The 21453-nt window shown below is 55.1% G+C and overlaps 1 protein-coding gene across 1 annotated transcript in view; it reads left to right on the forward strand.

Moving 5' to 3' along the window:
* Window positions 1-21453, forward strand: part of LOC129832791 (intermembrane lipid transfer protein VPS13B) — a 239016-nt gene that overhangs the window by 156970 nt on the left and 60593 nt on the right. Inside the window, exon 18 of the mRNA XM_055896791.1 lies at window positions 10084-10208. Coding sequence (XP_055752766.1) covers window positions 10084-10208 — 125 coding nt within the window. The remainder of the gene's footprint in view (window positions 1-10083; window positions 10209-21453) is intronic.

The following is a 21453-nucleotide window of genomic DNA, read 5'->3' on the forward strand; positions in this document are numbered from 1 at the left end:
CCCCATAGCCACCTCTCCTGGTCAGTCGTCCCCATGCAGACCCCTTTAGTAGCCCCATAGCCACCTCTCCTGGTCAGTCGTCTCCATGCAGACCCCTTTAGTAGCCCCATAGCCACCTCTCCTGGTCAGTCATCCCCTTTAGTAGCCCCATAGCCACCTCTCCTGGTCAGTCATCCCCTTTAGTAGCCCCATAGTCACCTCTCCTGGTCAGTCGTCCCCTTTAGTAGCCCCATAGCCACCTCTCCTGGTCAGTCGTCCCCATGCAGACCCCTTTAGTAGCCCCATAGCCACCTCTCCTGGTCAGTCATCCCCTTTAGTAGCCCCATAGCCACCTCTCCTGGTTAGTCGTCCCCTTTAGTAGCCCCATATCCACCTCTCCTGGTCAGTCGTCCCCTTTAGTAGCCCCATAGCCACCTCTCCTGGTCAGTCATCCCCTTTAGTAGCCCCATAGCCACCTCTCCTGGTCAGTCGTCCCCTTTAGTAGCCCCATAGCCACCTCTCCTGGTCAGTCATCCCCTTTAGTAGCCCCATAGCCACCTCTCCTGGTTAGTCATCCCCTTTAGTAGCCCCATAGCCACCTCTCCTGGTCAGTCGTCCCCTTTAGTAGCCCCATAGCCACCTCTCCTGGTCAGTCATCCCCTTTAGTAGCCCCATAGCCACCTCTCCTGGTCAGTCGTCCCCATGCAGACCCCTTTAGTAGCCCCATAGCCACCTCTCCTGGTTAGTCATCCCCTTTAGTAGCCCCATAGCCACCTCTCCTGGTCAGTCGTCCCTTTTAGTAGCCCCATAGCCACCTCTCCTGGTCAGTCGTCCCCTTTAGTAGCCCCATATCCACCTCTCCTGGTCAGTCGTACCCATGCAGACCCCTTTAGTAGCCCCATAGTCACCTCTCCTGGTCAGTCATCCCCTTTAGTAGCCCAATATCCACCTCTCCTGGTCAGTCGTCCCTTTTAGTAGCCCCATAGCCACCTCTCCTGGTCAGTCGTCCCCTTTAGTAGCCCCATATCCACCTCTCCTGGTCAGTCGTCCCCTTAAGTAGCCCCATAGCCACCTCTCCTGGTCAGTCGTCCCTTTTAGTAGCCCCATAGCCACCTCTCCTGGTCAGTCGTCCCCTTTAGTAGCCCCATATCCACCTCTCCCGGTCAGTCGTCCCCTTTAGTAGCCCCATAGCCACCTCTCCTTGTCAGTCGTCCCCATGCAGACCCCTTTAGTAGCCCCATAGCCACCTCTCCTGGTCAGTCCTATACAGACAGACCCCTTTAGTAGCCCCATAGCCACCTCTCCTGGTTAGTCGTCCCCTTTAGTAGCCCCATAGCCACCTCTCCTGGTCAGTTATCCCCTTTAGTAGCCCCATAGCCACCTCTCCTGGTCAGTCGTCCCCTTTAGTAGCCCCATAGCCACCTCTCCTGGTCAGTCATCCCCTTTAGTAGCCCCATAGCCACCTCTCCTGGTCAGTCGTCCCCTTTAGTAGCCCCATAGCCACCTCTCCTGGTCAGTCGTACCCATGCAGACCCCTTTAGTAGCCCCATAGCCACCTCTCCTGGTCAGTCATCCCCTTAAGTAGCCCCATAGCCACCTCTCCTGGTCAGTCATCCCCTTTAGTAGCCCCATAGTCACCTCTCCTGGTCAGTCATCCCCTTTAGTAGCCCCATAGCCACCTCTCCTGGTCAGTCATCCCCTTTAGTAGCCCCATAGCCACCTCTCCTGGTTAGTCGTCCCCATGCAGACCCCTTTAGTAGCCCCATAGCCACCTCTCCTGGTCAGTCGTCTCCATGCAGACCCCTTTAGTAGCCCCATAGTCACCTCTCCTGGTCAGTCGTCCCCTTTAGTAGCCCCATAGTCACCTCTCCTGGTCAGTCATCCCCTTTAGTAGCCCCATAGCCACCTCTCCTGGTCAGTCATCCCCTTTAGTAGCCCCATAGCCACCTCTCCTGGTCAGTCATCCCCTTTAGTAGCCCCATAGTCACCTCTCCTGGTCAGTCATCCCCTTTAGTAGCCCCATAGCCACCTCTCCTGGTCAGTCATCCCCTTTAGTAGCCCCATAGCCACTTCTCCTGGTCAGTCATCCCCTTTAGTAGCCCCATAGCCACCTCTCCTGGTCAGTCATCCCCTTTAGTAGCCCCATAGCCACCTCTCCTGGTCAGTCGTCTCCATGCAGACCACTTTAGTAGCCCCATAGCCACCTCTCCTGGTCAGTCATCCCCTTTAGTAGCCCCATAGCCACCTCTCCTGGTCAGTCGTCTCCATGCAGACCCCTTTAGTAGCCCCATAGCCACCTCTCCTGGTTAGTCATCCCCTTTAGTAGCCCCATAGCCACCTCTCCTGGTCAGTCATCCCCTTTAGTAGCCCCATAGCCACCTCTCCTGGTCAGTCATCCCCTTTAGTAGCCCCATAGCCACCTCTCCTGGTCAGTCGTCCCCTTTAGTAGCCCCATATCCACCTCTCCTGGTCAGTCGTCCCTTTTAGTAGCCCCATAGCCACCTCTCCTGGTCAGTCGTCCCCTTTAGTAGCCCCATATCCACCTCTCCTGGTCAGTCATCCCCTTTAGTAGCCCCATATCCACCTCTCCTGGTCAGTCGTCCCCTTTAGTAGCCCCATAGCCACCTCTCCTGGTCAGTCATCCCCTTTAGTAGCCCCATAGCCACCTCTCCTGGTCAGTCATCCCCTTTAGTAGCCCCATATCCACCTCTCCTGGTCAGTCGTCCCTTTTAGTAGCCCCATAGCCACCTCTCCTGGTCAGTCGTCCCCTTTAGTAGCCCCTTATCCACCTCTCCTGGTCAGTCATCCCCTTTAGTAGCCCCATAGCCACCTCTCCTGGTCAGTCGTCCCCTTTAGTAGCCCCATAGCCACCTCTCCTGGTCAGTCGTACCCATGCAGACCCCTTTAGTAGCCCCATAGCCACCTCTCCTGGTCAGTCATCCCCTTTAGTAGCCCCATAGCCACCTCTCCTGGTCAGTCATCCCCTTTAGTAGCCCCATAGCCACCTCTCCTGGTCAGTCATCCCCTTTAGTAGCCCCATAGCCACCTCTCCTGGTCAGTCGTCCCCTTGCAGACCCCTTTAGTAGCCCCATAGTCACCTCTCCTGGTCAGTCGTCCCCTTTAGTAGCCCCATAGCCACCTCTCCTGGTCAGTCGTCCCCTTTAGTAGCCCCATAGCCACCTCTCCTGGTCAGTCATCCCCTTTAGTAGCCCCATAGCCACCTCTCCTGGTCAGTCATCCCCTTTAGTAGCCCCATAGCCACCTCTCCTGGTCAGTCGTACCCATGCAGACCCCTTTAGTAGCCCCATAGTCACCTCTCCTGGTCAGTCATCCTCTTTAGTAGCCCCATAGCCATCTCTCCTGGTCAGTCATCCCCTTTTGTAGCCCCATAGCCACCTCTCCTGGTTAGTCGTCCCCATGCAGACCCCTTTAGTAGCCCCATAGCCACCTCTCCTGGTCAGTCGTCTCCATGCAGACCCCTTTAGTAGCCCCATAGTCACCTCTCCTGGTCAGTCGTCCCCTTTAGTAGCCCCATAGTCACCTCTCCTGGTCAGTCATCCCCTTTAGTAGCCCATAGCCACCTCTCCTGGTCAGTCATCCCCTTTAGTAGCCCCATAGCCACCTCTCCTGGTCAGTCATCCCCTTTAGTAGCCCCATAGCCACCTCTCCTGGTCAGTCATCCCCTTTAGTAGCCCCATAGCCACCTCTCCTGGTCAGTCATCCCCTTTAGTAGCCCCATAGCCACCTCTCCTGGTCAGTCATCCCCTTTAGTAGCCCCATAGCCACCTCTCCTGGTCAGTCATCCCCTTTAGTAGCCCCATAGCCACCTCTCCTGGTCAGTCGTCCCCATGCAGACCCCTTTAGTAGCCCCATAGCCACCTCTCCTGGTCAGTCATCCCCTTTAGTAGCCCCATAGCCACCTCTCCTGGTCAGTCGTCCCCATGCAGACCCCTTTAGTAGCCCCATAGCCACCTCTCCTGGTCAGTCATCCCCTTTAGTAGCCCCATAGCCACCTCTCCTGGTCAGTCGTCCCCTTTAGTAGCCCCATAGCCACCTCTCCTGGTCAGTCATCCCCTTTAGTAGCCCCATAGCCACCTCTCCTGGTCAGTCATCCCCTTTAGTAGCCCCATAGCCACCTCTCCTGGTCAGTCATCCCCTTTAGTAGCCCCATAGTCACCTCTCCTGGTCAGTCGTCCCCTTTAGTAGCCCCATAGTCACCTCTCCTGGTCAGTCGTCCCCATGCAGACCCCTTTAGTAGCCCCATAGCCACCTCTCCTGGTCAGTCGTCCCCTTTAGTAGCCCCATAGCCACCTCTCCTGGTCAGTCGTCCCCATGCAGACCCCTTTAGTAGCCCCATAGCCACCTCTCCTGGTCAGTCATCCGCTTTAGTAGCCCCATAGCCACCTCTCCTGGTCAGTCGTCCCCTTTAGTAGCCCCATAGTCACCTCTCCTGGCAGTCATCCCCTTTAGTAGCCCCATAGCCACCTCTCCTGGTCAGTCATCCCCTTTAGTAGCCCCATAGTCACCTCTCCTGGTCAGTCATCCCCTTTAGTAGCCCCATAGCCACCTCTCCTGGTCAGTCATCCCCTTTAGTAGCCCCATAGTCACCTCTCCTGGTCAGTCATCCCCTTTAGTAGCCCCATAGTCACCTCTCCTGGTCAGTCATCCCCTTTAGTAGCCCCATAGTCACCTCTCCTGGTCAGTCATCCCCTTTAGTAGCCCCATATCCACCTCTCCTGGTCAGTCGTCCCCTTTAGTAGCCCCATAGTCACCTCTCCTGGTCCGTCGTCCCCATGCAGACCCCTTTAGTAGCCCCATAGCCACCTCTCCTGGTCAGTCGTCCCCTTTAGTAGCCCCATAGCCACCTCTCCTGGTCAGTCATCCCCTTTAGTAGCCCCATAGCCACCTCTCCTGGTCAGTCATCCCCTTTAGTAGCCCCATAGTCACCTCTCCTGGTCAGTCGTCCCCTTTAGTAGCCCCATAGCCACCTCTCCTGGTCAGTCATCCCCTTTAGTAGCCCCATAGTCACCTCTCCTGGTCAGTCATCCCCTTTAGTAGCCCCATAGCCACCTCTCCTGGTCAGTCGTCCCCATGCAGACCCCTTTAGTAGCCCCATAGCCACCTCTCCTGGTCAGTCATCCCCTTTAGTAGCCCATAGCCACCTCTCCTGGTCAGTCGTCCCCTTTAGTAGCCCCATATCCACCTCTCCCGGTCAGTCGTCCCCTTTAGTAGCCCCATATTCACCTCTCCTGGTCAGTCGTCCCCATGCAGACCCCTTTAGTAGCCCCATAGCCACCTCTCCTGGTCAGTCCTATACAGACAGACCCCTTTAGTAGCCCCATAGCCACCTCTCCTGGTCAGTCATCCCCTTTAGTAGCCCCATAGCCACTTCTCCTGGTCAGTCGTCCCCTTTAGTAGCCCCATAGCCACCTCTCCTGGTCAGTCGTCCCCTTGCAGACTCCTTTAGTAGCCCCATAGCCACTTCTCCTGGTCAGTCGTCCCCTTTAGTAGCCCCATAGCCACCTCTCCTGGTCAGTCGTCCCCATGCAGACCCCTTTAGTAGCCCCATAGCCACCTCTCCTGGTCAGTCGTCCCCTTTAGTAGCCCCATAGCCACCTCTCCTGGTTAGTCATCCCCTTTAGTAGCCCCATAGCCACCTCTCCTGGTTAGTCGTCCCCATGCAGACCCCTTTAGTAGCCCCATAGCCACCTCTCCTGGTCAGTCATCCCCTTTAGTAGCCCCATAGCAACCTCTCCTGGTCAGTCATCCCCTTTAGTAGCCCCATAGTCACCTCTCCTGGTCAGTCATCCCCTTTAGTAGCCCCATAGCCACCTCTCCTGGTCAGTCGTCCCCATGCAGACCCCTTTACTAGCCCCATAGTCACCTCTCCTGGTCAGTCATCCCCTTTAGTAGCCCCATAGTCACCTCTCCTGGTTAGTCGTCCCCTTTAGTAGCCCCATAGCCACCTCTCCTGGTCAGTCATCCCCTTTAGTAGCCCCATAGCCACCTCTCCTGGTCAGTCGTCCCCTTTAGTAGCCCCATAGCCACCTCTCCTGGTCAGTCGTACCCATGCAGACCCCTTTAGTAGCCCCATAGCCAACTCTCCTGGTCAGTCATCCCCTTTAGTAGCCCCATATCCACCTCTCCTGGTTAGTCATCCCCTTTAGTAGCCCCATAGCCACCTCTCCTGGTCAGTCATCCCCTTTAGTAGCCCCATAGCCACCTCTCCTGGTCAGTCATCCCCTTTAGTAGCCCCATAGCCACCTCTCCTGGTCAGTCATCCCCTTTAGTAGCCCCATATCCACCTCTCCTGGTCAGTCATCCCCTTTAGTAGCCCCATATCCACCTCTCCTGGTTAGTCGTCCCCTTTAGTAGCCCCATAGCCACCTCTCCTGGTCAGTCATCCCCTTTAGTAGCCCCATATCCACCTCTCCTGGTCAGTCATCCCCTTTAGTAGCCCCATATCCACCTCTCCTGGTTAGTCGTCCCCTTTAGTAGCCCCATAGCCACCTCTCCTGGTCAGTCATCCCCTTTAGTAGCCCCATAGTCACCTTTCCTGGTCAGTCATCCCCTTTAGTAGCCCCATAGCCACCTCTCCTGGTCAGTCATCCCCTTTAGTAGCCCCATAGCCACCTCTCCTGGTTAGTCGTCCCCATGCAGACCCCTTTAGTAGCCCCATAGCCACCTCTCCTGGTCAGTCGTCTCCATGCAGACCCCTTTAGTAGCCCCATAGTCACCTCTCCTGGTCAGTCGTCCCCTTTAGTAGCCCCATAGCCACCTCTCCTGGTCAGTCATCCCCTTTAGTAGCCCCATAGCCACCTCTCCTGGTCAGTCGTCCCCATGCAGACCCCTTTAGTAGCCCCATAGTCACCTCTCCTGGTCAGTCATCCCCTTTAGTAGCCCCATAGTCACCTCTCCTGGTCAGTCATCCCCTTTAGTAGCCCCATATCAACCTCTCCTGGTCAGTCGTCCCCTTTAGTAGCCCCATAGCCACCTCTCCTGGTCAGTCATCCCCTTTAGTAGCCCCATAGCCACCTCTCCTGGTCAGTCATCCCCTTTAGTAGCCCCATAGCCACCTCTCCTGGTCAGTCATCCCCTTTAGTAGCCCCATAGCCACCTCTCCTGGTCAGTCGTCCCCATGCAGACCCCTTTAGTAGCCCCATAGCCACCTCTCCTGGTCAGTCCTATACAGACAGACCTGAAGGTCTCAGGACCCGGGGCCATAGGACCAAAGCTAGCTCCATCTGATTGATGGTCAGTCAGACCCATACAGATCTCAGGGACTCAGGACCGTAGATAGCCCCGTCTCCAGTTGCTGGGCTCCCACTCAGACCCCCTTCAGACCCCCTGAAACCTCCAGGGTCTCAGGACCGTAGATAGCCCCGTCTCCAGTTGCTGGGCTCCCACTCAGACCCCCTTCAGACCCCCTGAAACCTCCAGGGTCTCAGGATCGTAGATAGCCCCGTCTCCAGTTGCTGGGCTCCCACTCAGACCCCTTCAGACCCCCTGAAACCTCCAGGGTCTCAGGACCGTAGATAGCCCCGTCTCCAGTTGCTGGGCTCCCACTCAGACCCCCTTCAGACCCCCTGAAACCTCCAGCGTCCAGGTCTACCACCAGCTACACCCAGACAGCTCCCCCTGGTGGGCTGATTCATGTGTGTATAAGGGTAGGTCTATGTGTGTATAAGGGTAGGTCTATGTGTATACGGGTAGGTCTATGTGTGTATAAGGGTAGGTCTATGTGTGTATAAGGGTAGGTCTGTGTGTGTATAAGGGTAGGTCTATGTGTATAAGGGTAGGTCTGTGTGTGTATAAGGGTAGGTCTATGTGTATAAGGGTAGGTCTATGTGTGTATAAGGGTAGGTCTATGTGTATAAGGGTAGGTCTATGTGTGTATAAGGGTAGGTCTATGTGTATAAGGGTAGGTCTATGTGTATAAGGGTAGGTCTATGTGTATAAGGGTAGGTCTGTGTGTATAAGAGTAGGTCTGTGTGTATAAGGGTAGGTCTGTGTGTATAAGGGTAGGTCTGTGTGTATAAGGGTAGGTCTATGTGTATAGGGGTAGGTCTATGTGTATAAGAGTAGGTCTATGTGTATAAGAGTAGGTCTGTGTGTATAAGGGTAGGTCTGTGTGTATAAGGGTAGGTCTATGTGTATAAGGGTAGGTCTATGTGTATAAGGGTAGGTCTATGTGTATAAGGGTAGGTCTATGTGTATAAGGGTAGGTCTATGTGTATAAGGGTAGGTCTATGTGTATAAGGGTAGGTCTATGTGTATAAGGGTAGGTCTATGTGTGTATAAGGGTAGGTCTATGTGTGTATAAGGGTAGGTCTATGTGTATAAGGGTAGGTCTATGTGTGTAAGGGTAGGTCTATGTGTGTAAGGGTAGGTCTATGTGTGTAAGGGTAGGTCTATGTGTGTATAAGGGTAGGTCTATGTGTATAAGGGTAGGTCTGTGTGAATAAGGGTAGGTCTATGTGTGTATAAGGGTAGGTCTATGTGTGTATAAGGGTAGGCCTGTGTGTATAAGGGTAGGCCTGTGTGTATAAGGGTAGGTCTGTGTGTATAAGGGTAGGTCTATGTGTATAAGGGTAGGTCTATGTGTATAAGGGTAGGTCTATGTGTATAAGGGTAGGTCTATGTGTATAAGGGTAGGTCTATGTGTATAAGGGTAGGTCTATGTGTATAAGGGTAGGTCTATGTGTGTATAAGGGTAGGTCTATGTGTGTATAAGGGTAGGTCTATGTGTATAAGGGTAGGTCTATGTGTATAAGGGTAGGTCTATGTGTATAAGGGTAGGTCTATGTGTATAAGGGTAGGTCTATGTGTATAAGGGTAGGTCTATGTGTGTATAAGGGTAGGTCTATGTGTATAAGGGTAGGTCTATGTGTATAAGGGTAGGTCTATGTGTATAAGGGTAGGTCTATGTGTATAAGGGTAGGTCTATGTGTATAAGGGTAGGTCTATGTGTATAAGGGTAGGTCTATGTGTATAAGGGTAGGTCTATGTGTATAAGGGTAGGTCTATGTGTATAAGGGTAGGTCTATATGTGTAAGGGTAGGTCTATGTGTATAAGGGTAGGTCTGTGTGCTTCCTTCTCCTACCAGCTGCTGGCCCAGTTGCTGTTATCACAGCTGGACCCAGTCAGAATCTAATAGAGCTAATACAACATATTAAAGATGGCTGCCTCTAGTCCACATGACGGGTCAAATGTTACTGTAGAAGAGCCGTACATCAACGTGGTGTGTGTAACGGGAGCATGGATAATGAGGCTGTGATTTAAAAGGCATGCGGTCAGTGAGAGACACCGTGTTGTGATTGACTGGCCCGTAATCCTCTCTGGGATTGGCTGGATTACTTAGTCGTGGTATTGGGTGAAGGCATTCCTGAAGCTGTCAGCAGACCCCGTCCACTCTCACATCTAAATATTGACTGACGAGATCCACCCACTGCAGGACACTACTAATGACAGACATCGGTGAGTGTAGGAGTCTGAAGACATTAGACCATTAGATTATTTATGAAAGACTAGATATGAGACTGACTAGCTGATCATTGTTCTCTCTCTCTCTCTCTATGTCTCTCTCTCTCTCTCGTTCTGTCTCTCTCTCTCTCTTTGTCTCTCTCTCTCTGTCTCTCTCTTTCTGTCTCTTTCTGTCTCTGTCTCTGTCTCTGTCTCTCGCTCTCTCTCTCTCTCTCTCTCTCTCTCTCTCTCTCTCTCTCTCTCTCTCTCTCTCTCTGTCTCTGTCTCTGTCTCTGTCTCTGTCTCTGTCTCTGTCTCTGTCTCTGTCTCTTTCTCTCTGTCTCTCTCTCTGTCTCTTTCTCTCTGTCTCTTTCTCTGTCTCTTTCTCTGTCTCTCTCTCTGTCTCTCTCTCTGTCTCTCTCTCTCAAGGGGCTTTATTACCAGGGGAAACATATGTTTACATTGTTAAAGCAAGTATAATAGATAAACAAAAGTGAAATAAACACAAAAAATGAACCGTAAATATTACACTCACACAAGTTCCAAAATAAGAGTCATTTCAAATGTCATATTATGTCTATATACAGTGTTGTCTCTCTCTGTCTCCCCCTCTCTCTCTCTGTCTCTCTCTCTCCCTCTAGGTGTTTGGTTTCCAGGCTGGTTTGACCTGTCTGGACAGTACAGGCAGTTTCCTCCCTCTGTCCCCTCTCATCCCTTCCTTCAGTACAGCCCTCTACGGCAAGCTGCTCCAGATGCCTCAGTACTGGTGAGTACCACTACTCTGATAGTATTACTTGAATGTGTAATGTAGGTATCTTCTACCTGGTGTTCAAGGTGCTTCAGTATGTAGGTGGACAGGAACTCACCTCATCCACTACCAGTGTGTAGAAACCCACCTGGGTGATGCCACGGCAGCCATTTTGTTCACCACCCGGCAACTGAGGTCACTTTCCATTCACACGTTGTAGTTCATTAGACGACCAGAGTAGATGTTGATTTAGCCATACCAGACCTGTCCGTGATTGGCTGTGAACAGAACACAGAAGACCTGTTATAATCAAGACACAGAGAGATGAGCTGCCTGTAGTCTTGGTTTGGGGGGTACAGAGAGATGGATGAGCTGCCTGTAGTCTTGGTTTGGGGGATACAGAGAGATGAGCTGCCTGTAGTCTTGGTTTGGGGGATACAGAGAGATGAGCTGCCTGTAGTCTTGGTTTGGGGGATACAGAGAGATGAGCTGCCTGTTGTCTTGGTTTGGGGGATACAGAGAGATGAGCTGCCTGTAGTCTTGGTTTGGGGGATACAGAGAGATGAGCTGCCTGTAGTCTTGGTTTGGGGGGATACAGAGAGATGAGCTGCCTGTAGTCTTGGTTTGGGGGATACAGAGAGATGAGCTTCCTGTAGTCTTGGTTTGGGGGGATACAGAGAGATGAGCTGCCTGTAGTCTTGGTTTGGGGGATACAGAGAGATGGATGGGCTGCCTGTAGTCTTGGTTTGGGGGATACAGAGAGATGAGCTGCCTGTAGTCTTGGTTTGGGGGATACAGAAAGATGAGCTGCCTGTAGTCTTGGTTTGGGGGATACAGAGAGATGAGCTGCCTGTGGTATTGGTTTGGGGGATACAGAGAGATGAGCTGCCTGTAGTCTTGGTTTGGGGGAATACAGAGAGATGAGCTGCCTGTAGTCTTGGTTTGGGGGGTACAGAGAGATGAGCTGCCTGTAGTCTTGGTTTGGGGGATACAGAGAGATGGATGGGCTGCCTGTAGTCTTGGTTTGGGTTGATACAGAGAGATGAGCTGCCTGTAGTCTTGGTTTGGGGGATACAGAGAGATGGATGGGCTGCCTGTAGTCTTGGTTTGGGTTGATACAGAGAGATGAGCTGCCTGTAGTCTTGGTTTGGGGGATACAGAGAGATGAGCTGCCTGTAGTCTTGGTTTTGGGGATACAGAGAGATGAGCTGCCTGTAGTCTTGGTTTGGGTTGATACAGAGAGATGAGCTGCCTGTAGTCTTGGTTTGGGGGATACAGAGAGATGAGCTGCCTGTAGTCTTGGTTTGGGGGATACAGAGAGATGAGCTGCCTGTAGTCTTGGTTTGGGTTGATACAGAGAGATGAGCTGCCTGTAGTCTTGGTTTGGGGGATACAGAGAGATGAGCTGCCTGTAGTCTTGGTTTGGGGGGTACAGAGAGATGAGCTGTCTGTAGTCTTGGTTTGGGGGATACAGAGAGATGGATGATCTGCCTGTAGTCTTGGTTTGGGGGGTACAGAGAGATGAGCTGCCTGTAGTCTTGGTTTGGGGGATACAGAGAGATGAGCTGCCTGTAGTCTTGGTTTGGGGGATACAGAGAGATGAGCTGCCTGTAGTCTTGGTTTGGGGGATACAGAGAGATGAGCTGCCTGTAGTCTTGGTTTGGGTTGATACAGAGAGATGAGCTGCCTGTAGTCTTGGTTTGGGGGATACAGAGAGATGAGCTGCCTGTAGTCTTGGTTTGGGGGGTACAGAGAGATGAGCTGTCTGTAGTCTTGGTTTGGGGGATACAGAGAGATGGATGATCTGCCTGTAGTCTTGGTTTGGGGGGTACAGAGAGATGAGCTGCCTGTAGTCTTGGTTTGGGGGATACAGAGGGATGAGCTGCCTGTAGTCTTGGTTTGGGGGATACAGAGAGATGAGCTGCCTGTAGTCTTGGTTTGGGGGATACAGAGAGATGAACTGCCTGTAGTCTTGGTTTGGGGGGGAAAACACAATCACACGGTCATCACAGTCATCACATCAGGGAGTGCTGTACCAATGTCTCAGATGGTTAGGAAATCAACCACAGCATCAAACAAGGTATTTACCATCTAGCAGGTCCTTTATTTCAACCAGATGGGGGGGATAGGAGGTGGGGGAGAGGGAAGGAGGAGGGAGGGGGGGGTCATGGGGAGGCTAGATGCTGCAGGCTTTTGTGGTGCTAGAGGAGATTACATGAACTGAGAGGAGGGGGAGAGGAGAGGAGAGGAGAGGGAGGAGAGGAGAGGAGAGGGGAGGGAAGGGGGAGAGGGAGGAGGGGAGAGGGGATGGAGAGGAGGGAAGGAGGGGAGAGGGAAGGAGGCGAGGGGAGGGAAGGAGGCGAGGTGTGCGAGGGGGAGAGGGGAGAGGAGTAAACATAAACATGGTAGATGAAAGTCTACTGTAGTCTCACTCTAACTGTGTCCTTCACAGAACATCTGGCCCTCCTCTCTCTCTCTCACACACACACACACACACACACACACACACACACACACACACACACACACACACACACACACACACACACACACACACACACACACACACACACACACACACACACACACACACACACACACACACACACACACACACACCTTGCAGTACTGTAAGTGAGTCTGTTAAAGCTGCTATCCTGGGAATCCATTCTGTTCAATTAGTTTGGCTTTAAACATGTCAGACTCTGAGAGGGCTGCATGTGGTATAGCCTTTTCTCTACAGACAGACAGACGGACAGACAGGCAGGCAGGCGGACAGACGGACAGACAGGCAGGCGGACAGACGGACAGACGGACAGGCGGACAGGCAGACGGGCAGACGGGCAGACGGGCAGACGGGCAGACGGGCAGACGGGCAGACGGGCAGACGGGCAGACGGGCAGACGGGCAGACGGGCAGACGGGCAGACGGGCAGACGGACAGACGGACGGACGGGCGGACGGGCGGGCGGGCGGACAGCAGTGAGAGGGCTGCATATGGTATAGCCTTTTCTCTACAGACAGGCAGCAGTGAGAGGGCAGGGAGCCGTCTGAAAGCTGAGTTGAGGCAGGGAGAGAGCGGGAGGGAGAGAGAGCGGGAGGGAGAGAGAGCGGGAGGGAGAGAGAGCGGGAGGGAGAGAGAGCGGGAGGGAGAGAGAGCGGGAGGGAGAGAGAGCGGGAGGGAGAGAGAGCGGGAGGGAGAGAGAGGAGGAGGGAGAGAGAGGAGGAGGGAGAGAGAGGAGGAGGGAGAGAGAGGAGGAGGGAGAGAGAGCAGGGAGAGACACCGGTTCGGTCTGAACCCCCGGCCCGGTAGAGGAGAGACACCGGTTCGGTCTGAACCCCCGGCCCGGTAGAGGAGAGACACCGGTTCGGTCTGAACCCCCGGCCCGGTAGAGGAGAGACACCGGGTCGGTCTGAACACCCGGCCCGGTAGAGGAGAGACACCGGGTCGGTCTGAACCCCCGGCCCGGTAGAGGAGAGACACCGGGTCGGTCGCTGGATCAAATGAAACTCCACCAGATGGTAGAATTTAGTAGATATATATTGATGTTTGTTTTGGGAAAGTCTTCAACACATGACGTTAAGTCCTCCTTGAAGATGTCACGTTCTCTTGGCTTAAACATGCAGCTCCTCCAAGCAGCCGGTCACTCCTTCTCTAGGAAACATGGGAAGGAGAGTCCCAGGCCGTATGTTTAGAGGGGAACTTAGCCGTGAGTTCTCAGGTTGCCGTCTCAATCTCCCCTCGCAGATATACAGAATCAACTTTTCCATTACTGAAGAGATGGAAGACGGATGGAGGAGATGAATGAAGTCGGATGGATGGAATGAAGATGGATGGATGGAATGAAGATGGATGGAGGGAATGAAGATGGATGGAGGGAATGAAGATGGATGGAGGAGATGAATGAAGATGGATGGAAGGAATGAAGATGGATGGAAGGAATGAAGATGGATGGAGGAGATGAATGAAGATGGATGGAAGGAATGAAGATGGATGGAAGGAATGAAGATGGATGGAAGGAATGAAGATGGATGGAAGGAATGAAGATGGAGGGAGGGAATGAAGATGGATGGAGGGAATGAAGATGGATGGAAGAAACGTTTTATCTGTGGGTGGATTCAGTGTTACCACTGAGTGCTGATGGAAGAGAGGAGAGATGATGTCACCTTAGCAACCCCCTCTCTCACCCTCTGGAGTGCTGTGTTGGACCAGGTGACCATGGAGTGGTGTTTGGAGAGTGGGAACGTGCCATGTGATCATGGAGTGGTGTTTGGGGAGTGGTGACGTGCCATGTGATCATGGAGTGGTGTTAGGAGAGTGGTGACGTGCCATGTGATCATGGAGTGGTGTTTGGGGAGTGGTGACGTGCCATGTGATCATGGAGTGGAGAGTGGAGACGTGCCGTGTGATCATGGAGTGGTGACGTGCCATGTGATCATGGAGTGGTGTTTGGAGAGGGGGGACGTGGACGCCCCCATGACACCACCAGGACGCCGCCACCAGGACACCACCAGGACACCGCCACCAGGACGACGCCACCAGGACGCCACCACCAGGACACCACCACCAGGACGACGCCACCAGGACACCACCACCAGGACACCACCACCAGGACGACGCCACCATGACACCGCCACCAGGACGACGCCACCAGGACACCACCACCAGGACGCCACCACCAGGACGCCGCCACCAGGACGACGCCACCAGGACGCCACCACCAGGACACCACCACCAGGACACCACCACCAGGACGACGCCACCAGGACACCACCACCAGGACACCACCACCAGGACGACGCCACCATGACACCACCACCAGGACACCACCACCAGGACACCACCACCAGGACACCACCACCAGGACGACGCCACCATGACACCACCACCAGGACGCCGCCACCAGGACGCCGCCACCAGGACGCCGCCACCAGGACGCCGCCACCAGGACGCCGCCACCAGGACGCCGCCACCAGGACGCCGCCACCAGGACGCCGCCACCAGGACGCCGCCACCAGGACGCCGCCACCAGGACGCCGCCACCAGGACACCACCACCAGGACACCACCACCAGGACGTCGCCAGGACACCACCACCAGGACACCACCACCAGGACGTCGCCAGGACACCACCACCAGGACACCACCACCAGGACGTCGCAAGGACACCACCACCAGGACGTCGCCAGGACACCACCACCAGGACACCACCACCAGGACGTCGCCAGGACACCACCACCAGGACACCACCACCAGGACACCACCACCAGGACACCCCCACCAGGACACCCCCACCAGGACACCCCCACCAGGACACCCCCACCAGGACACCCCCACCAGGACACCACCAGGACGTCGCCAGGACAACACCACCAGGACGCCACCACCAGGACACCACCACCAGGACACCGCCAGGACACCACCACCAGGACACCACCAGGACACCACCACCAGGACGTCGCCAGGACACCACCACCAGGACACCACCAGGACACCACCAGGACGCCACCACCAGGACGCCACCAGGACGCCACCAGGACACCAGGTTCCTCTCTGGATGAGTTGGCATGGAGCAGAGCGATTCCCTTCTCACCGCAGGACTCACACACTGGGCCTGGACATGTGATGGCAGTCAACGATGACACAAAGTAACAGGACACTCTGGGCCTGGACATGTGATGGCAGTCAACGATGACACAAAGTAACAGGACATATACTGATGTTAGAGCCATGAAAAGAGCCTCGTACCATAAAGCCCTGTCTCTAAAGGTCGCGACCCTGACTGAGGTCGTAATGACACGTGTCAGCTGTTAGTACCAGCAGTAATGCATCTGTCTCTATAGACCGTTCTCTGTCTTGGGACAGCGGGGATTGTGTCTCTATAGACCTTTCTCTGTCTTGGGACAGCGGGGATTGTGTCTCTATAGACCTTTCTCTGTCTTGGGACGGCAGTAATGCATCTGTCTCTATAGACCTTTCTCTGTCTTGGGACGGCAGTAATGCATCTGTCTCTATAGACCGTTCTCTGTCTTGGGACAGCGGGGTTGTGTCTCTATAGACCTTTCTCTGTCTTGGGACAGCGGGGATGCATCTGTCTCTATAGACCTTTCTCTGTCTTGGGACGGCAGTAATGCATCTGTCTCTATAGACCTTTCTCTGTCTTGGGACGGCAGTAATGCATCTGTCTCTATAGACCGTTCTCTGTCTTGGGACAGCGGGGTTGTGTCTCTATAGACCTTTCTCTGTCTTGGGACAGCGGGGATGCATCTGTCTCTATAGACCTTTCTCTGTCTTGGGACGGCAGTAATGCATCTGTCTCTATAGACCTTTCTCTGTCTTGGGACAGCGGGGATGCATCTGTCTCTATAGACCTTTCTCTGTCTTGGGACGGCAGTAATGCATCTGTCTCTATAGACCGTTCTCTGTCTTGGGACGGCAGGGATTGTGTCTCTATAGACCTTTCTCTGTCTTGGGACAGCAGTAGTACATCTGTCTCTATAGACCTTTCTCTGTCTTGGGACAGCGGGGATTGTGTCTCTATAGACCTTTCTCTGTCTTGGGACAGCGGGGATTATGTCTTGGCATCACCAGGGCTAATGTGTAACAGAAAGTGAGTGTTAGCCCTGGTTAAACAGTAAACTAGCCTAGCTAACCCCCACTCAAGTCGTTGAGGTTATTTTAGTGGTTTCCATGGAGGACCTGTAGATAAATAGCCTGGTAGAAAACCGGTAGCTGTAATCAGTTAAATATGACTGAGTGGTTAGCTCAACATCGTCACTCAGGAACTCTTATCATTCAGCAAAGACTCAGAGACACTGTAGAGGGGCCTCAGAGATAAGCATCGTTCTAATAACCAACCAGCTAACCACCACTGAGAGTAACCAACCAGCTAACTACCACTGTAGAGTGGCCTCAGAGATAAGCATCGTTCTAATAACCAACCAGCTAACCACCACTGAGAGAGTAACCAACCAGCTAACTACCACTGAGAGAGTAGCCAACCAGCTAACTACCACTGAGAGAGTAACCAACCAGCTAACTACCACTGAGAGAGTAACCAACCAGCTAACCACCACTGAGAGAGTAACCAACCAGCTAACTACCACTGAGAGAGTAACCAACCAGCTAACTACCACTGAGAGAGTAACCAACCAGCTAACTACCACTGAGAGAGTAACCAACCAGCTAACTACCACTGAGAGAGTAACCAACCAGCTAACTACCACTGAGAGAGTAACCAACCAGCTAACTACCACTGAGAGAGTAACCAACCAGCTAACTACCACTGAGAGAGTAACCAACCAGCTAACTACCACTGAGAGAGTAACCAACCAGCTAACTACCACTGAGAGAGTAACCAACCAGCTAACTACCACTGAGAGAGTAACCAACCAGCTAACTACCACTGAGAGAGTAACCAACCAGCTAACTACCACTGAGAGAGTAACCAACCAGCTAACTACCACTGAGAGAGTAACCAACCAGCTAACTACCACTGAGAGAGTAACCAACCAGCTAACTACCACTGAGAGAGTAACCAACCAGCTAACTACCACTGAGAGAGTAACCAACCAGCTAACTACCACTGAGTAACCAACCAGCTAACTACCACTGAGAGAGTAACCAACCAGCTAACTACCACTGAGAGAGTAACCAACCAGCTAACTACCACTGAGAGAGTAACCAACCAGCTAACTACCACTGAGAGAGTAACCAACCAGCTAACTACCACTGAGAGAGTAACCAACCAGCTAACTACCACTGAGAGAGTAACCAATCAGCTAACTACCACTGAGAGAGTAACCAACCAGCTAACTACCACTGAGAGAGTAACCAACCAGCTAACTACCACTGAGAGAGTAACCAACCAGCTAACTACCACTGAGAGAGTAACCAACCAGCTAACCACCACTGAGAGAGTAACCAACCAGCTAACTACCACTGAGAGAGTAACCAACCAGCTAACCACCACTGAGAGAGTATAGAAGTACATGCAGGGCGAGCAACCCTCCTCTCCCCTGGCCTCCTCTCCTCTCCCCTGGCCTCCTCTCCTCTCCCCTGGCCTCCTCTCCTCTCCCCTGGCCTCCTCTCCTCTCCCCTAGCCTCCTCTCCCCTAGCCTCCTCTCCCCTAGCCTCTCTTCTCCCCTAGCCTCCTCTCCTCTCCCCTGGCCTCCTCTCCTCTCCCCTGGCCTCCTCTCTTCTCCACTGGCCTCCTCTCCTCTCCCCTGGCCTCCTCTCCTCTCCCCTGGCCTCCTCTCCTCTCCCCTGGCCTCCTCACCTCTCCCCTGGCCTCCTCTCTTCTCCCCTGGCCTCCTCTCCTCTCCCATGGCCCCCTCTCCTCTCCCCTGTCCTCCTCACCTCTCCCCTGGCCTCCTCTCCTCTCCCCTGGCCTCCTCTCCTCTCCCTTGGCCTCCTCTCCTCTCCCCTGGCCTCCTCTTCTCCCCTGGCCTCCTTTCCTCTCCCCTGGCCTCCTTTCCTCTCCCCTGGCCTCTCCTCCTCTCCCCTGGCCTCTCCTCCTCTCCCCTGGCCTCCTCACCTCTCCCCTGGCCTCCTCTCCTCTCCCCTGGCCTCCTCTCCTCTCCCCTGGCCTCCTCTCCTCTCCCCTGGCCTCCTCTCCTCTCCCCTGGCCTCCTCTCCTCTCCCCTGGCCTCCTCTCTTCTCCCCTGGCCTCCTCTCTTCTCCCCTGGCCTCCTCTCTTCTCCCCTGGCCTCCTCTCCTCTCCCCTGGCCTCCTCTCCCCTGGCCTCCTCTCCTCTCCCCTGGCCTCCTCACCTCTCCCCTGGCCTCCTCTCCCCTGGCCTCCTCTCCCCTGGCCTCCTCTCCTCTCCCCTGGCCTCCTCTCCTCTCCCCTGGCCTCCTCTCCTCTCCCCTGGCCTCCTCTCCTCTCCCCTGGCCTCCTCTCCCCTGGCCTCCTCTCCCCTGGCCTCCTCTCCTCTCCCCTAGCCCCCTCTAGCCTTCCCTACCCATTAACTAACACCCCAGAGTGTTGAGAAATCCAGCAGTACCACAGCAGTACCAAACAGTACCAGACAGCAGTACCACAGCAGTACCACAGCAGTACCAGACAGCAGTACCACAGCAGTACCAGACAGCAGTACCACAGCAGTACCACAGCAGTACCAAAGTCACTTAATGTTTAATGAAAGGCAGCGTCTGGCCCTTCCGACTTCACCGAGACCCCGCCAAGACGACCAATTGGGCCGGCTGTTAAACCTGTTAACCCTAATAAAATGGCTGCCTGTAAAATAGATGGAGGGGTTTAGGGGGATTGTGAGGGAAGTTGCCACCTGCATCAATCACAACCCTCACATGCCCCACTGCCTGGCGGTTCTCTGGGGGCTAGGCCACCTGACAGAAGCACATGGGTCTGGGGCTGGGGGGAGCTAGGTCTGGGGCTGGGGGGAGCTAGGTCTGGGGCTGGGGGAAGCTGGGTCTGGGGCTGGGGGGAGCTAGGTCTGGGGCTGGGGGAAGCTGGGTCTGGGGCTGGGGGGAGCTAGGTCTGGGGCTGGGGGGAGATAGGTCTGGGGCTGGGGGAAGCTGGGTCTGGGGCTGGGGGAAGCTGGGTCTGGGGCTGGGGGAAGCTGGGTCTGGGGCTGGGGGAAGCTGGGTCTGGGGCTGGGGGGAGCTAGGTCTGGGGCTGGGGGAGCTAGGTCTGGGGCTGGGGGAGCTAGGGCTGGGGGAGCTGGGGCTAGGGGAGCTAGGTCTGGGGCTGGGGGGAGCTAGGTCTGGGGCTAGGGGAGCTAGGTCTGGTGCTGGGGGAGCTAGGTCTGGGTCTGGGGGAGCTAGGGCTGGGGGAGCTAGGTCTGGTGCTGGGGGAGCTAGGTCTGGGGCTGGGGGGAGCTAGGTCTGGGGCTGGGGGGAGCTAGGGTTAGGGCTGGGGGAAGCTAGGGTTAGGGCTGGGGGAAGCTAGGGTTAGGGCTGGGGGGAGCTAGGTCTGGGGCTGGGGGGGAGCTAGGGTTAGGGCTGGGGGGAGCTAGGGTTAGGGCTGGGGCTGGGGGGGAGCTAGGTCTGGGGCTGGGGGAGCTAGGTCTGGGGCTGGGGGAGCTAGGTCTGGGGCTGGGGGGAGCTAGGGTTAGGGCTGGGGGGAGCTAGGGTTAGGGCTGGGGGAAGCTAGGGTTAGGGCTGGGGGAAGCTAGGGTTAGGGCTGGGGGGAGCTAGGTCTGGGGCTGGGGGGAGCTAGGTCTGGGGCTGGGGGGAGCTAGGTCTGGGGCTAGGGGGAGCTAGGTCTGGGGCTGTGGGAGCTAGGTCTGGGGGAGCTAGGTCTGGGGCTAGGGGGAGCTGGGTCTGGGGCTGTGGGGAGCTAGGTCTGGGGGAGCTAGGTCTGGGGCTAGGGGGAGCTGGGTCTGGGGCTGTGGGGAGCTAGGTCTGGGGCTGGGGGGAGCTGGGTCTGGGGCTAGGGGGAGCTGGGTCTGGGGCTGGGGGGAGCTGGGTCTGGGGCTAGGGGGAGCTGGGTCTGGGGCTAGGGGGAGCTGGGTCTGGGGCTGGGGGGAGCTGGGTCTGGGGCTAGGGGGAGCTGGGTCTGGGGCTGGGGGAAGCTGGGTCTGGGGCTGGGGGGAGCTAGGTCTGTGGCTGGGGGAGCTAGGTCTGGGGGAGCTGGGGGGAGCTAGGTCTAGGGCTGGGGGAGCTGGGGGGAGCTGGGGGGAGCTAGGGCTGGGGGAGCTAGGTCTAGGGCTGGGGGAGCTGGGGGGAGCTGGGGCTGGGGGAGCTGGGTGGAGCTAGGTCTAGGGCTGGGGGAGCTAGGGCTGGGGGAGCTGGGGGGAGCTAGGTCTAGGGCTGGGGGAGCTGGGGCTGGGGGGAGCTAGGGCTGGGGGAGCTGGGGGGAGCTAGGTCTAGGGCTGGGGGAGCTGGGGGGAGCTAGGTCTGGGGCTGGGAGGCTGAGTCCTTCAACCAGAGAGTGGTATGTCGTTGCCTTGCGTCACAGGCCATAATTCAGCGCTACACCAGCTTTTATGTGGCGTTTTTAGCAGCTACGACCTCAGAGCTGTTTCTGGGGTTAATTCCGTAAAGACGTGTGGAATTACAGGTGCAGGTTAGAAACATACTGATGGCCGCCACATTCCTCTGGGCGGATTGGAATTTCACTTTGGGAGAATGACATCTCTTATTATAACGACTTAAAACATATATAAATATTATATTATATATATAGACTTAATGTTTAACAGTATCACCTGACTGACTGGTGGAGCTGGCCTGGCAGGATAACAGTATCACCTGACTGACTGGTGGAGCTGGCCCGGCAGGATAACAGTATCACCTGACTGA

The sequence above is a fragment of the Salvelinus fontinalis genome, chromosome 34, assembly GCF_029448725.1.
Source record: "Salvelinus fontinalis isolate EN_2023a chromosome 34, ASM2944872v1, whole genome shotgun sequence".
Taxonomy (NCBI): Eukaryota; Metazoa; Chordata; class Actinopteri; order Salmoniformes; family Salmonidae; genus Salvelinus; species Salvelinus fontinalis.